Source organism: Myxocyprinus asiaticus, chromosome 21 (genome assembly GCF_019703515.2).
Source record: "Myxocyprinus asiaticus isolate MX2 ecotype Aquarium Trade chromosome 21, UBuf_Myxa_2, whole genome shotgun sequence".
NCBI classification, from domain to species: domain Eukaryota; kingdom Metazoa; phylum Chordata; class Actinopteri; order Cypriniformes; family Catostomidae; genus Myxocyprinus; species Myxocyprinus asiaticus.
The window spans coordinates 9208394-9226625 of NC_059364.1; the positions used below are offsets into that span (position 1 = coordinate 9208394).

The following is an 18232-nucleotide window of genomic DNA, read 5'->3' on the forward strand; positions in this document are numbered from 1 at the left end:
GTGTCTGAAAAAATGAGACAGTATGTGTATATGGTGAGCTTTTAAATTTGAGTGTAAAAAAATTGCAGGCAGCAGCCCAAAAATGCTCCAGAATTGAAGAGGTGTTAATCATTAACTCATTCAGTCCTCATGCATAGATGATGGAGGATTCTGAAAATAAATAAATAAATAAAATAAAAAAAAATAGTTTGTTGTTTTTGATTGACAGGATTGTGAAAATCTTTTTATTTATTTATTTTTTATTCCTGACTGTATCATATACAGTGTGGTAAATAAAAATGATATAAGATACCAATTCTGATATTAGTCAGTAATATTATCAGTAAAGCATTCTAGAGTGCAACAGTACTATCATTCAAGGGGACTGGAAAAGTGTGTGTGTGTGTGTGTGTGTGTGTGTGTGTGAGAGAGAGAAAGATTAACATGCTTTGTGATCACAATACACTTTCACATCATTTTTACAGCATGTAGGCTTAAAGCCAAAGTCCCTTTGGCAACGCCCACTGGGCAGCTAATTTCTGTCTCAGCAAGGTGTGCAACTACTGGTCCCACAGTATCTATTTGAAAGGGGAAAGAATAATAAGACAATTTTATGCTTTTTTTTTTCTTTTTTCTTTTTTTTAGCTGGAATCAAGCTTAAAAAATATTTTTCAGGTTTGTCTTTCTAAAACATGCATTCTAGACCAATAAAGCAAAGCACTGCCTTTACCAAAATGGCAATTGGCTCTTTTAATTGAAAGGTAGGTCATTGTTTCCTACAGCTGCTATATTAAGCATTGCGATTTCTCCTATTAATTTTTCTACAAGTGTTCTGTCTCCTCCTCTTTATACTGTCTCTGGTGCAGCCCCTGTTTTTATAAGGTTTAACCTTCTGTTTGTCAATGTTGGGGCCTGAGTTTGGGGACATAGTCTTGGGAACTTTGTCATAAATCATAAGCTGATCCACACAGATGTGCATAAACTCTAGCAATTTCATACAGCAGTCTTGCTAATAGAGGTTGTTGCTGATGGCAGCAGCTCTTGGCTTGTAAACATCAAAAGCTTAATATCGAGTGACACTCGAATAAACAGAAGATATAATAAGCCACAGTGGAGTTACTTGGATCTTATGAGCCCCAGTGCAAAGAACCTGTCGGGGCCCTCCTTGGGGGACCTCAGTCATTTTTAATTGCCCATCGGGCAATTGGTCGACCTTCACGTGCCCCCTCTCACCCCGGGCCCAAGGGTGGCTGCCCACCCTACCCTCCCTGTAGTTATGCCCCTGATAAGGCATCTACACACACCAGGTTTAAATTTTAGCAAGACCACTACAACAACAATACAGGAATGGTAATATATCTGTCTGATTTTAGGTTCAACAACTAAGAGGAACATTTTTATTGCTCAGAGGTTGCTCAATTATCTTAAACCAACAGAGTACAAATTATCTTAAACAAACAGATGTTGGAGAGATCAAATTTTACTTTCCCATGGGAATAAATATTGTGATCTGTGCTGTGAATCTTCACTTAACTGAATATATGCAACACTTTGTTTGACAGGTTTATTACCCCCTCCTCCCCTCACAGAAGGTGAGTCCATGATCAAAATATCCAATATCCGTGCTCAAGCCAAAACGAACATAAACTTTTAGATTGAGGCTTCAAAAATATCAGTGATGATGAATAATGTCAATACTTTTGGCAGTACATGATGTTATGCATATCAGTTGGAAACTTAAATATTCGGCAGCAGTATCGGTCACTAAAAGCAATATCGGTCAATCTCTAGGGTGAACATTCTAAAATCTAATTTATTTAAAACTCTATTTTAACTCATTTAAAATAGACAATTATAAGAAAATAAGAAATTAAATAAAAATGTTATTTAAATTTTTAATCTCTTCCCATTTATCAAGGGCTGCTCTTCTCCCAGCTCTTGCCCAGAGGATGTCTTCGTCCATCATGAGAAAAAGTTAATGTTTATTCTTGACATAATCAGACAGATAACACAGAGTATTGTCAAGTTGTCCTTCACTTTCAAAACAGTTTTCTTTTAGTAGTTGCAACTGATGGCCTGAACAGACCAGCCTTCACAAATAATAATGTGACTCATAAGCTATGTGGATCCTGCCAATACCAGACATGCAGGACTGAGATTTGATGCTCTTATAGCTCACAACAGGAATGTAAACCACGTCAGGCCCTGTGTGACAGCCGTGGACATGAGCTCGATCACACACATGCATGCGACCCTCTCCTGTCCTGTGAGCTCACCATCCAGGTACTGGAATTCCACTTTTACAAGAATCCCAACCCAATAACACCCTGTTAGTTATGTTATTTATGACATAAAACAACATATTTGTAACATTTTACAGTAAGGTTTCATTTGTTAAAATTGGGTAACAAAATAATTAACATGAACTAACAAGGAACAATACTTTTACAGCATTTATTAGACTTGGTTAATATTAATTTCAACATATAGTAATGCATTTTCAAAATCAAACGTTGTATATGTTAACATTAGTTATTGCACCATGAACTAACATTAACAACTTACATTTGTATTTTTATTAACATTAACAATTATTAATAAATGCTGTAAAAACTATATATTGTTCATTGTTAGTTTATGATACCTAATGCATTAACTAATGTTAATGAATGGAACCTTATTGTAAAATGTTACCAAGATATTTATGTTAATAGAGATTGTTATTTTATTATTATTATTCTATTTGTGTCCATGTCTCAACCTCGGGATTCATATCCAGATGCATAGGCAAACATTACTTCAGTCTTTTACGATGGACTTTAGAGGATGATCTGATGCCAACTCCAACTGTAAGACATCGAATACTTCATATGCCACTGCCTGAACCTTGGACTTAGGATGAACCCCACCGAACCTCACCGAAATGACCTGCCGGTTGAACTGCGATGCACCTCATTGATCTCTGCCTGCATCACCTTTGTCTATTGATAGACTACACTCTTGAAATGGAATACATAGACTATCAATTAATTGCAAACAAAAGCCTTCATCAGCCAACTAACAAAGGACAATGCATCCATGTGAACTTCTGCAGCTAAACCAGGATGGACTTCAAAGATATTAGTTATTAATCTTACAGTTCATAAAAATAGTTTTTTTAAACACTGGACCTTAACACTTACTTAGTTTACACATTTTAAACCATGACTTGCACTGCACATAAATAACTAATATTGGCATCATATTCAAGTTGTTTAGCCAGAGGGGAACTGGCCCCCACAGTGAGTCTGGTTTCTCCCAAGGTTATTTTTCTCCATTAACCAACATCTTATGGAGTTTTGTGTTCCTTGCCACAGTCGCCTACAGCTTGCTCACCGGGGTTCTAAATACAATTTGAAATGATGTGTGTTGTGAAAAGCGTTATACACATAAAAATGACTTGACTTGACTATTAGTGTTTCATTAGTGTCAAGTGGCACCTCATAAATGCCTTCTAGTCTATAAGAACGGCTGTGACTACACAATGTCCAATCCCAGAACAATATTTGGGAACATTCTGTTTGTCGTACATCGGCAAGAATGCACACTAATGTGTGACAGGACATCTGGTAACAATGCATGTTTACCATATGTAGCATCCTTCAATAGCGTGTTTGAAGGAAGAACAGAGGCAGAAGGTGAGATCACTGAAATGTTCCAACATCATCTGACTAATAAAACAAAACAATTGATACCAAGCATTGAGTATCATGAAAAGGAATCATATGGAAATGTGCATGAGTAATTTGAATGCAGAATTAAATAAATACTCCCAGTGCTTTGATTTCATAATGATACAAGCATGTTGTTCAAGTCCTTGAATGGACCATACAGGCCCTGAATGCTGAGTCAACATTCAATTTTTATTTCACCAAAATGTTTATTGGTTTATTAACATGCTATTGACACCTGTTCAAATACAGCTGTTTCTTCCTTTGCACACTTTTTAAGTCTTGAAACATTTGTTTTTTTTTTCATTTCCAGGTTTAGTTCAATAAGATATATTTTTATATAAAATTGTGATTGGAATACTTTATTGAACAGTTTAATTTCTCAAAAGAAAATCATATTACTAATTACTTTAAAGTTAGCTTCTAAAACACTATTTTTTATGGCTTAAAAATCTAAATATTTGTTGTCTATATGTTTTATGAACATTCCAACTTATATTTTAAATGCATTATGCACAAATATTATTTTAGAAATGTGTAACACAAGTAATGTACTTAAAAGTAATTACCTTGGCTGAAAGTCAGTTACTGTAATCTGAATGCAAGAATTTAAAATGTAATGTTTTACACTACTTTTTGAACACAGGAGTAATTAGATTACAGTAACCACACTCACTTAGCACTTTACTGGGAACACCTGTACACCTACATATTCATGCGATTATCTAATCAGCCAATTGTGTAGCAGCAGTGCAGTGCATAAAATCATGCAGATACGGGTCAGGAGCTTCAGTTAATGTTCACATCAACCATCAGAATGGGGAAAAATGTGACCTCAGTGGTGGCATGATTGTTGGTGCCAGACGGGCTGGCTTGAGTATTTCTGTAACTGCTGATCTCCTGGGATTTTCACACACAACAGTCTCTAGAATTTACTGTTGCCAAAAACAAAAAGACATCCATTGAGCAGCAGTTCTGTGGATGGAAATGCCTTGTTGATGAGAGAGGTCAACAGAGAATGGCCAGACTGGTTCGAGCTGACAGAAAGGCTATGGTGACTCAGATAACCACTCTGTACAATTGAAGTGAGCAGAATAGCATCTCAAAATGCACAACACGTCAAACCTTGAGGCGGATGGACTACAACAGCAGAATGCCATGACGGGCACTTTATTAGGACCATAGTGTTCCTAATAAAGTGCTCAGTGAGTGTAAATCCATTGTAATCAGATTATACCCAACACTGTTAACAAATACCTTAAAGATAGACTAAGAAAGATAGAGTAAGACTTGTTCAGTTGACAAGAAATACTTTTGGGAATTTGGCATGTCCTGTGGATATGCTATTCATTTGCAATACTACAGGACTATTTCAGAGAAACAAACAAAATAGAAAGAAAGTCAATGGACTCATTGTGTCTACTAACCATATTTGAACTCTGAGAACTTTTCCTTTAATAGCATGCAAATAAATTAAATTAAGATAACTATTGTTTCTTCTTTGAGCAATAGTTCTAGAACTTTAACATGCTGTCTAAAGGACATTTTAAACACCTCAACTGAAATAAAGCATGGTATCAAGCATTTAAATTAATACTGCAGGGTAACATAAGGATGTTTAAACAGCCTAGATAAAGGACTGTGCAATACAAAGTGAAGCCTTTGAGGCAGGTAAATTATTAACTGTGAGGAGGGGTCAGAAAGATAATACACTCTCACAATAGTGCAGCAGAGAACAGGGACAAAACCACAGCTCATTTTCAGTACAACACAGACATGTTTCTATCTTTTCGCCTGGTAGTAGAACACAGCACCTGAAATAAAAGGTAAGCAACAAATAAATAGTAAATGAAGCATAAAACATTCTCATTAAAATATGCTGTGAACGGGTTTGTGGAGGTCCGGACATTGACTCTAAAGAACAAACAAGCACTGTAAAAAAGCAATAAAATGTTATCTATCACATGGGGCATTTTTAATCACAGATAGCCTACTAAGAAACGTGAATTAAAAACATAGCATTGCTGGGCTAAAAGTTGTTTGAACAAACATTTTCATATTTATGATTTTTGTTCATTAGGATATATGATCATTATAGGATTATTGTTTTGTTGTTTGCTGACTTGGACATTTATGCTGCTTCTGTTTTGGCTTTACTGTTAGTTATATGTTGTGTGGTGATGTCAAGCGCTCAGTTTGTTCATTGTCACCATTATTTGAGTTTTTTCTCTTTAGTGTCGAGGCCTAAAATATTCCACGTAGTATTCCACTTTGGTGCGCAAGATGTTCTTCTTCAGAAAAGTTTGTAGAGTTAGCTTCATATTAAGTTATAAAAAATCATAGTAACAAAGAATAAAATAAAATAAAAATATTTATTATTTATTTATTTTTTAGCGTTGCTATTTTATAATTCGCTGAACAGGAAATCTGTTGTTGCCTTGACAAATATGTACAGGCTGAACAAGAAATCTTGCATTTAGTGAATAAACCAATCGAAACTTGCTAAACAAAGTAATGTTGTTAACACTTTATAATTAGGTTATATACTGTACATTAACATTGGTTAATGCATTAGTTATGACTTAATATTTTTTTTTTTTTTTTACAGCATTTATTAATCTTGGTTAATGTTAATCTATAAATGTACACATTTGTTCATCATTGTTGGTTCATTTTAATATACACACCTTTTAACAATAAATATGTATATGTAGAAAATAACATTAACAAAAATGTAAAAAATGCTGTAAAAGAACTGTTCAGTGTGTTAACTAATGTTATGTTAATGTATACAACCTTGTAAAGGACTTTGTTGAGAGAACTCAACAATCTTAATGCATCATGTTGTCCTTTTTTTCTTTTCTTTTTTTATTACAGTGAGCAAAGTATAGATTTAATGAATGTCTCATAACTGACACATTAGTTTGGTACTGGGTGGAATAATGGTGACTCTGAAACACTTGAGTGTTAAGGATAATGAGGAAGACAGCGTTCCTCTGTTACCGGAAGCCAGCAGTTCAGAGAACCCTACCACCCAACACTGGAGGGCAGAGTCCAGGGAATTCTTCCTCAGTCGGTGAGTTTGCCCAAGATAAGCCCCGTGACGGGATGGAAACATGCATCCCATTTGCATGCTTCACTGGAGATTTCACAACCTGTACACACATTCCATTAAAACCAATCAAGCACACTTAACATGTTTTTTTTTTTTTAAACGCCACAAGCCTGCAAGCTTTATGAGACTGGTATTGTATGATTTCAGGAGGAACAATCTCATTTTAAGCATATTTCTCTTGTTGAGCTGTTACTCTGCACTTCTGGTTCCTGCATATCTGCCAGCCCCAGAGCTGACCTGGACTAATGACAGTTCTAATGAAACTCTGGTACTGTAATTCACTGCTTTACCACATGAGACTAAAGACTTGTTTTGTCATGACTTGTATTATAATTTTGAAGATTTTAAATGATAATTTTACTTTATAGCAGACTTTGGATGAAATCTTATAAATCAGAAACAAACAAACCCAAATTTTTTTTTATTTTTTTTTACTTTTTATTTGATAACTTATCAGCATTTGTGGCATAATGTTGATTATCATCCCTCCTTTAATAAAAAAAAAAAAGAAAAAAAAAGAAAGAAGCAAAAATAGTGGTTGCATTAAGGCACTTACTATGGAAGTAAATGGGGCAATAAATAAAAGCACTGTTTCAAAAGTATAGCCACAAGATGTAAACATTATACATGTTAACATGAATTTAGTGTGATAAAATCACTTACTAACTTTATCTGTGTAAAGTTATACCTAATATAACAATTTTTTTTTTTTTTTTTTTTTTTTTTTTGTGGTAATCAACATTATTGCAAAAATGCTGTTGCTTGAGATTAACTTGTATTGAACCCAGAATAGTCCTTTAAACCAGACAAGAAAACACTGACTAACCCTTAGCTACTGTATCTTTTTCACAAGAAAAATTACTATTAGTACTAGTCCTACAGAACCAACTAAACAAAATAAGGCAGCACATTCATCATTATTTGAGATTTAACTCTGTTGTGTGCATTAACCTTCTACCCTGTTACATACGAAATGTTTCAAGGTTGAATTGTATGTGGTTGAATGTCAATGTAAAACCGTTAACTATCAAATTGTTGAATTTTTGCTTCACAAAACATTGTGAAACATTTTGAAAGGGAAATGGATTCTTTTTGTAATTACATGATGAAAAAAAATACTGAAACTTGAAACATAAAAACATTAATAACACATATATTGTTGTCAGATGTCAAACTCTTATTTGTACACACCTCAGGTTCTTCTGAATCACTCAGCGGCTCTGCTGTCTCAGTCATGTCGCAGTGGGTGGAGTGTGGAGAGAGTGAGGACACTGTCCACACCCGCTGGGCTCCTAAAGATCCCTGTGTTCTTGGAGAATGGCACGGGCGACTGGGCACTGCCCCCTCCTCTGGGTCTGCAGGGCACTGAGGACATGGTGGCTCAGGCCCTAAGAGCTTTACCTCATACTGGTTTGCCCTCTGGCTCTGAGACCTGCAGGAAATGTGTGGTGGTTGGAAGTGGTGGTATTTTACATGGCAAAAATCTTGGACCTCATATCGACCAGTATGACATTATAATCAGGTTAGTTCATATGATGCCATAATCTGTTCTACCAGTCAAAAGGATGGATGCATCTACTCATCCTTCATCACCATTTTTTGCATTCAGAATAATATTGAAGTCATCAAAACTATGAAATAGCACAAATGATAATTATGTGGGAATTATGTAGTGACTAAACCCAAATTAAAACTATTGTAGCCTATATTTATGCTTCTTTAAAGTAGCCAACCTTTACCCAGTTTATAGCTCAGAACACTCAACTAAATTTCCCTATGATGCTTTTTAAACTGTATGTATGCTGAGCACTTGTTGACTGCTTTTCCTTTACAATCTGGTCCAGCTCATCCATTAGAATGAAAGGTTTTTAAGATCATGAAAAACAAATTTGGTCAATTGTGTCCAAAATTTTGACAGTATGAATATCATTTATTGACCAGAAATAATGCTTAATAAACTGACAATGTGTAAAATCAAGCAAACCTTAACCAGCTCTCCTTATTAAGGTAAGGTCATAAATGGTTTAAGCATACAAAAAAAAAAAAAAAAACGATCGGCACACATTTATGCCCATTACCCCGATTTCAAGCAGCATGTAAACACCTTTATCATCATTCTTATCGGCTTATCCAATTTGTAGCAAGTGTTGTGTTCATGCCTGTTTTTATTTGAATTCAAATGAAGAGAATAATCAGGGGCATCATGTATAAAGACATGTTTGGGTTTTATACTATAATGTGGTGGACGCCTAAATCAGGAAGAGTGTGTATGCAGAAAAGTTTTCAGATATATAAAACCATATATACGTCAGAACCTGCGCAAACTACCCTTTATAAATCCCTGTGCTTTATTCTTCTCCCCGTCTCCTCCCCGAAATAACAATGCCTATTTTACTATGCATTATCTCATCTACATATATTTACCATATGTATATTGCCATCCAGACACGTGACTCTACTGCGTTTAACGGTAAAAGAAACCAGGAAAGCGTCTCCGTTACGTGGCGCGTAACCCTTATACCCTCAGAGGGAATGAGATGCTGCGTAATCGCTATAGGGACGTGTCCTGTATCATGTGGTCTGAAGCCCTTATACAATCACGCCAATTTATTGGCTGATGGCGCTTAAGCGACACCCACAGGGAGCTACGTCATGAGCTCCATAAAGGCGCTGGCTTCGCGCCATCACGTCAGATTATCTGCAGGAAGGCACAAGCCTATGCAGCTACTAGAGAGTATTGTAAGCTTACGCAGCATCTTGTTCTCTCTCAGGGAACAAGAGTTACACTCCACGTAACCGAGACGTTCCCTATCGAGGTCACTCGAGCTGCGTAATCACTATGGGGAACGATATATACATTCACGCCATGCAAACAGAAGCTGCCAACTGTCTAAGCCCATGTGGCAAGCATATAGCGGCACACAACAAATTAAAATGTCTGAATAAACAGACAAATTATGAGCTTACTCCTGTTCCAACAGAGAGAACATGGGAAGCAGGAGTAAAACCCTCATCCAGATTGTAAAATCTCACAAATCTATGCAGAGAGGACCACCCTGCTGCCAGACAAATGTCTTCCAATGACACACCTCTAGCCAAAGCCCATGAGGATGCAACGCTCCTCGTAGAATGGGCTCAAATACCTGAAGGCGAAGGTAAACCACGCGCTTTATAAGCACTCGAAATTGCATCGACGAGCCAATGAGACTGTCTCTGCTTGGACACCGAAACACCTCTGTTGAGGCCACCAAAGCACACAAACAACTGCTCTGATTTACGCCACTGGCTAGTGCGGACAACATAAACTCGCAGTGCCCTAACTGGGCAAAACATATGCAATCTTTAATGTTCCTCTGACTCAAATGGGGGAGGAAAGAAAGACTGATAATTGACAGTCTGCGAGCAAAAGGATGTAGACACGAACTTGGGCAAATAGCCCAATTGAGGTCTTAACACCACCCATGAATACCCTGGCACAAAATCCATACATAAGAGATTAATCGACAGGGCATGCAAATCACCAACCCTTTTAAATGACGCCAATGCCACTAGATGGGCCATTTTAGGAGTCAGAAATGTATCAGTAACTGTTGCCAAGGGCTCAAACGGAGCTTCTGAGAGCACTTCCAAAACAACAGATAAATCCCATTAGAGAACATGGACAGGACACACAGATCTACGCCTGCTTACGCTGCGCATAAAACGCGAGACAAGAGAATGTCCACCGATAGAGACTCTTATTAGCCACTTTAACGGCAACATACACTGCAAATGTTCCAGCTCTGTAACAACAGGGCAGTGAATTGGATCACCTCGTGCCTTATACCAAAAAGCAAAAATACGGCACTTAAATGTTTAAAGTTTCCTGGAGCTCTAGCATTCAGAATGGTATCAACCAGGGCCTGAGTAGCTCAGCGAGTATTGACGCTGACTACCACCCCTGGAGTCGCGAGCTTGAATCCAGGGTGTGCTGAGTGACTCCAGGCAGGTCTCCTAAGCAAACAAATTGACCCGGTTGCAAGGGAGGGTAGAGTCACATGGGGTAACCTCCTCATGGTTGCGATTAGGGGTTCTCACTCTTAATGGGGTACTTGGTAAGTTGTGCATGGATCGCGAAGAGTAGCATGAGCCTCCCGTGCTGTGAGTCTCTGCGGTGTCATGCACAGTGAGCCATGTGATAAGATGTATGGATTGACTATCTCAGAAGCGGAGGCAACTGAGACTTGTCCTCCACCACCTGGATTGAGGTGAGTAACCGTGCCACCACGAGCACCTACTAAGTAGTGGAACTTGGGCATTCCAAATTGGGAGAAAAGGGGATAAAATTAAGAAGAAGAAAAAAAGAATGGTATTAACCACCACGGGTGATAAACCATCATTCGATAGAGCACCCCATTGAGGGGCCATACCCATAACTTCTATGCAGTAAGTCTGGTCAGGGGTGCCAAATGCTGCCCCAAGCCTGAGACAACAGGTCTGTTCTGACTGGAATCTCCCAAGGCACTTCCTCTAGGAGCAAGACCAGCTTTGAAAACCATACCTGAGATGGCCAATACAGCACTGGGCCATGTACGGCTCATGGAGACAGCACATTGTCCCCTGCCCACAGAAGAATGCGTCATGCCAGCCTCAGCATGGCATGATAGCGCACCCCTCCCTGGCGATTGATGTAGAACACCACTGCCCTGTTGTCCGACCAGATAAGGACATTGCTATCCTGAATCTCCGGACGGAAATATTCTAACACCAGCAGCACTGTAAAATTCTACAGACAGTTTATGTGCCAATATCGCCACTAGCCCGTCCAAAACCCATAGGCTGGACAGCCCTCGTATTCAGCTCCCCAACCCATAGAGGAGGCTCTGTCGTTATAACTTTGCGGTGACACACCTGTCCCAACGGAATGCCCAGCATCAAAAGGCACATCTGTTTCCATGGCAACAGTGTTCAAGAGCACCCACGCATCACTGTGAAGGGACGAAATGCCTGCGTCAGCGGTTGAAGTCCTTTTATGTAGTTCATCCAGCACTGGAAAGGTCTCGCATTCAACATGCCCAGAGGAATGATGGCGAAAGCTGCGATCATGAGCCCTAAAAGCCTGTGAAATGTTATCGGAGGGAGAACACGTCCCACTTTGAACATCGCCAGACACCGGCGGAATGACAGAACATGAGCTGGAGACAGGTGCACCAGCATCACCTGCGAATCTAGCTCCACCCCTAGAAATGGAGTCTGTTGCCCTGGCAACAGAACACTCTTGTCTAGGTTTACACACAGCCCTAGACTGTTCAAGTGGCTGAGAATTACATCTCGATGTTGGGTAGACAAAGTTTCCGAGTGGGCTAGCATCAACTAATAGAGATGATTCAAAATGGGGATGCACTGAAGCCTCAAATGTGTCAAAACCACATCCATGCATTTTGGGAAAGTGTGTGGTTCCCAGTGCAAGTCTGAACGAAAGAATGCAAAATTGATACGCTTTGCCCCCGAAAGCAAAGCAAAGTTTTGGCTGAGACATGCAGACATTTTTTGCTGAGATCTTGCTCTCTTCAGTCAGAGGTATGACACACTTGGGGTGGGGTGACTCACATAACAACTCACTGCAACTATCTCTTTCTGATCCCTGTCATGTGGAGCTCAACGAAATAACAACATGGGTAAAATTGCAATTGCAATAGAGGGATTTGGGGCATTTTCAGACCTGTAGCTTGCTTGATTTGTTCCAAAACAGGGGCTAAAATAGTAACAATGTTGCATTGTCTTTGTGGTTCAGTTGGCTTTCACAAGGTTATTCACAAGATTATTTTAAAATGCACCAAAACTGTAAAATGTCCATCATGGTTATTGTTGTCCGTCATTAGTTGCTTTTGCATTATTTCTGCATTGAAAAGTACCTGTTCTGAGCTCTCTTTCTCTCTCTGCACACACACACACACACACACACACACAGAAAGAGTGAAGCCATGTTTTTATCTGTCAAAAAGTTGCTGAAGCCATCCTACCTGTCTGTTCTGCTGCTATCCAAAAGAGTGACATAATCGTGAAGACCTTGTGAAGGTGCGTGATTGTGTATTTATCCCATCGAGGTGCCTATGTCCATATGCAGCTTTCAGTGAGTAAAAGTAAATTTCATTCAATAAAAACAGACTGTTGTGACTGCTTTCTGATGTCATTTTAGTGTAGAAAAAAAGGCAGGAAAACCGCTTGGTGACAGAATCACTGTGGATTTCAAAAGAAGCACATTGGTCACTTGAGTAGAACACAAGACCCTGCCTCACTGACAGAATGATTTTTTCAAACAAAATGGATGTGTTTTTTCAGTGCTTGAAGCCATTAACTCAGCTGAGAGTCTCGATGTCAAGTGATTAACAACTCCCGCTGAGAGGTGCTAATGCGCGCAGACTCCCTCTGCCTGGCCAGTGATTATTTTAATGAAGATAACACCTGAAAATCATTGGAAAAATCAACTAGTGAGACATCGGCTTTACACATTGGTTTCGCTGACAGAAGTATAATGCATGTATCAATTATTCATGTTCAGTACTAAAGTGCACACAATTGGCAAGTAATAATCAAGCTTCATTCGATTTCCACAATCCATCTGTAGACAGAGGATGGTACATCTGCTATAATGACGGATGTGGAAGATCTTAGTTGCACTCTTTTTCCAGTGCTGTCAGTAATTGACCAAATGGGTAGGCTAGCTCTTGCATGGTGGTGCACACATTTCCACATCTAGTTTACTTATGAGAAAAAATAACTAAGCGTGAGAGGTGGCGTACTCAACATTTTTGTGCATACACAACATTTAAACATGAGGACCCAACGCGGTTTTCTTGCGTTGTCAGATTTTTTTAAATAAGCTAATATTTGTTAGATGCTAGCGTATTGTACATGTAAACACACTCAGTAATAACATAATTAACTGACTTTGGTAACTAACACAGCAGGCTAGATTACCTTTGGCCGCTTTACAGGCACAAATTGATTTCTCTCCATTTCCTACAACCATTTATGCTTCCTGCAGCTTTGAAATTTGCTGTAGAGTTACTCATTAGAAATATTTTCATTCAATATTTGTGTTTTAATCTTTATACCCGCAGAATGAACAATGCTCCGGTACTTGGATTTGAGAAAGACGCTGGCTCTAGAACTACCATTCGACTGATGTATCCAGAAGGAGCTCCTTCCCTGGCACAAGAATACAAGAGTACTGAAATGGTGGCCTTGGTTGTATTCAAGAGCTTAGATTTAGCCTGGCTGACCTCTGTAGTAACCAGTGAACCTCTGGTGAGTGCCATCAAAAGATTTTGGCCGAAAGTGAAAAATGTGTGAACGCCCCTATAGTGCAAAATGAGCCATCAATATTTTTGCTCCTGTTTTCCTGGAAGAGATTGTAAAATGTAAAAGTGTGTATCTGCTAAAATTTTATAAACTTTTAGCAGTGCACAAGCATATAGATATAGATAGTTAAGCTAACAAATATGGACTAAAAGGCACAAAACTCAAATTTCATTGGGTCTTTAAATTAATAATATTAAAGCACCACAGTGCTGAACAAATACACTTGGTGGGTAAACTCAGGGCACTCAGAAAGCTATGTTTTGTCTCTATATCTCTGTAGAGTTGGTGGTCTAAACTGTGGTTCTGGAGGGGTGTGATTGACTCGATTCCTCTTCAACCAGAAAACTTTCGCATCCTGAACCCTGAAATTATGTACAGGACTGGACAGGTGCTGCAGACTTACGCAGGGCAACAGAGAAAGGTCTGTACAGCAATCACCATTCACAAATGCAATACTCTTTAAATTCAGGAAGGTTACTTACTATTCATATTGCTCCAAAACATACATAGAGTTGTGCTCAAAAGTTCGCATACCCTGGCAGAAACTGTGAAATTTTGGCATTGATTTTGAAAATATGACTGACCATGCAACAAAACTGTCTTTTATTTAAGGATAGTGATCATATGAAGCCATTTATTATCACATAGTTGTTTGGCTCCTTTTAAAATAATAATGATAACAGAAATCATCCAAATGGCCCTGATCAGAAGTTTAGATACCCTTGAATGTTTGGCCTTGTTACAGACACACAAGGTGACACATACAGGTTTAAATGGCAATTAAAGGTTAATTTCCCACACCTGTGGATTTTAAATTGCAATTAGTGTCTGTGCATAAATAGTCAATGAGTTTGTTAGCTCTCACGTGGATGCACTGAGCAGGCTAGATACTGAGCCATGGGGAGCAGAAAAGAACTGTCAAAAGACCTGCATAACAAGATAATGGAACTTTGTAAAGATGGAAAAGGATAGAAAAAGATATCCAAAGCCTTGAAAATGCCAGTCAGTACTGTTCAATCACTTAATAAGAAGTGAAAAATTCGGGGATCTCTTGATACCAAGTCAAGGTCAGGTAGACCAAGAAAGATTTCAGCCACAACTGCCAGAAGAATTGTTCGGGATACAAAGAAAAACCCACAGGTAACCTCAGGAGAAATACAGGCTGCTCTGGAAAAAGACGGTGTGGTTGTTTCAAGGAGCACAATACGACGATACTTGAACAGATATGAGCTGGATGGTCGAGTTGCCTGAAAGAAGCCTTTACTGCGCCAATGCCACAAAAAAGCCCGGTCACAATATGCTCGACAACACCTTGACACACCTCACAGCTTCTGGCACACTGTAATTTGGAGTGACAAGACCAAAATAGAGCTTTATGTTCACAACCATAAGCATTATGTTTGGAGAGGGGTCAACAAGGCCTATAGTGAAAAGAATACCATCCCCACTGTGAAGCATGGTGGTGGCTCACTGATGTTTTGGGGGTGTGTGAGCTCTAAAGGCATGGGGAATCTTGTGAAAACTGATGGCAAGATGAATGCAGCATGTTATCAGAAAATACTGGCAGACAGTTTGCATTCTTCTGCACGAAAGCTGCGCATGGGATGCTCTTGGACTTTCCAGCACGACAATGACCCTATGCACAAGGCCAAGTTGACCCTCCAGTGGTTACAGCAAAAAAAAGGTGAAGGTTCTGTAGTGGCCATCACAGTCTCCTGACCTTAATATAATTGAGCCACTCTGGGGAGATCTCAAACGTGCGGTTCATGCAAGACGACCAAAGACTTTGCATGACCTGGAGGCATTTTGCCAAGATGAATGAGCAGCTATACCACCTGCAAGAATTTGGGGCCTCATAGACAACTATTACAAAAGGCTGCACGCTGTCATTGATGCTAAAGGGGGCAATACACATTATTAAGAACTAAGGGTATGCAGACTTTTGAACAGGGGTCATTTCATTTTTTTCTATGTTGCCATATTTTGTTATATGATTGTGTCATTCTGTTATAATCTACAGTTGAATATGAATCCCATAAGAAATAAAAGAAATGTGTTTTGCCTGCTCACTCATGTTTTCTTTAAAAATGGTACATATATTACCAATTCTCCAAGGGTATGCAAACTTTTGAACACAACTGTACACACATATATATATATATATATATATTATTAATTTTTTTTTATTTTTTTTTTTTATTATTATTATTATTTTATTTTTTTATGGTGCTTGCTTAGAACAAGGCTTAGAACAAACTCCAAACCCTAAGTATTAAACTTTGGCATGTAACTTGTCACACCATTTTTGGTACTGTCAAATTAAGTGACTTGTTGACAAGAGGTATACTATTAGTTTTCTAACTGATCATTCTTACAATTTACACCTGTTAAACAAAAAAGTAGGATTACAATCCCAAAGGCTACTTGTTTTTTATGGTAAAATCCATGATCAGAAAATTATCATAAGGCATACAGTAGATCCACCATTTGAATTTCAGGCATTGGGTTTTAAAACTTTCTCTAACTCTTTCACTAACAATTTGATGGATATGTAAGACACATGAGCACTTCAAAATGTTTAGTTTTGTTTATACAGGTTTATTATTATTGAAAAATTGTGTTAAGCAGCATCAAATCTGGGATGGATTGGATTTAAACTTCTACAATGGATTGAAACCACTGCTAAAATGTTTCTTTTATCAGGAAGTCTATGCATTCCACAACTCCTTTAGGCCTTAGATCTTATGTCCTTAACAGTGCTCATTTGAGGCAGTTTTATATGTTGTTTTTGTTAGATGGTGCCAACCCTGGGCATAAGTGCAGTAGTTCTAGCCCTGCAGGTGTGTGATGAGGTGAGTCTGGCTGGATTCGGATATGACCTGCAGCACCCTGGAGCCTTGCTGCATTACTACGAGTCTCTCCGCATGGACGCTATGAAGACACAGGTGGTCCATGACATCAGTGCTGAGACCATCTTACTGAGGGAACTGGTTAAAGCCGGAGCAGTGCAGGACCTCACAGGTGCATTATGATGTCATCAGAGATGGTAAAACAGTTGGAAGGAGTTATCTTCTATTTCGAGGTGGAAATAAGATGACAATCAATGCAAATTAAGCCTATTTTTAGGAACATCAATGTTGTCATTATCATTTTGGGGTGAAATATGACCTGGAGATTCCTTTGTGAGATTCACCTAATAAATGAATATACAGAAAGTGGCAGTTAGAACATTTAATTCGCTTTTTAAAAAGTAACTGAATTAAATCTTAAACCAAAGCCACTATAATCCACACAAATATATATATATATATATATATATATATATATATTACCGGTCAAAAGTTTTGAAACACTCATTCTTTATTATAATTTTTTTTTTTTTTTTTTTTTTTACATTTTAGAATAATAGTAGTCATCAAAACTATGGAATAACATAAATGGAACTATGGGAATTATGTTGTGACTAAACAAAATCCAAAATAAATCAAAACTGTGTTATATCTTAGCATCTTCAAAGTAGTCACCCTTTGCCTAGAATTTGCAGACATGTACTCTTGACATTTTCTCAACCAACTTCTTGACGAATCACCCTGGGATGCTTTTTAAACAGTATTGAAGGAGTTCCCATCTATATGCTGGGCACTTATTGGCTGCTTTTCTTTCTTATTTGGTCCAAGTCATCAATTTAAATTTGTTTTTTTATTTTTATTACATTTTAGATTTATAATGAATTAAATTAATATCGTGGCACAATTATATTTTTCAAACATTTAAACATACGCCTTCAGATCAAAAGATTTTTAAGATCATGAGAAACATTTCAGTCAAGTGTTTCAAAACTTTTGACCGGTAGTGTATATTTTTTATGAAAGATGACAAATATTACATTGTAATATATTTATTTATCTTGGAAATCCAATCATATTGTATATTATATAAAAACATTAATTTTTACACAACATTATATACTGTATATGAGCAATATTCAATCAATAAATCTTTTCTGTTCTCAATTAATCTGTGACATCTCACATTATCTGTTTTAAAAAAATAAAATAAGCAGCAAAAGATCAAAAACAGATAA

General features: G+C 37.9%; 1 protein-coding gene across 1 annotated transcript; it reads left to right on the forward strand.

Moving 5' to 3' along the window:
- Positions 1-5407: 5407 nt before the first annotated feature.
- On the forward strand, positions 5408-18203 carry st3gal7 (ST3 beta-galactoside alpha-2,3-sialyltransferase 7). Its single transcript, XM_051648280.1, has 7 exons — positions 5408-5515; positions 6567-6765; positions 6952-7072; positions 8001-8326; positions 13908-14094; positions 14429-14569; positions 16944-18203. Exons 2-7 carry the CDS (start codon positions 6632-6634, stop codon positions 17178-17180), a joined length of 1146 nt encoding a protein of 381 aa, XP_051504240.1. The 5' UTR covers positions 5408-5515; positions 6567-6631; the 3' UTR covers positions 17181-18203.
- The last annotated feature ends 29 nt before the right edge of the window (positions 18204-18232 follow it).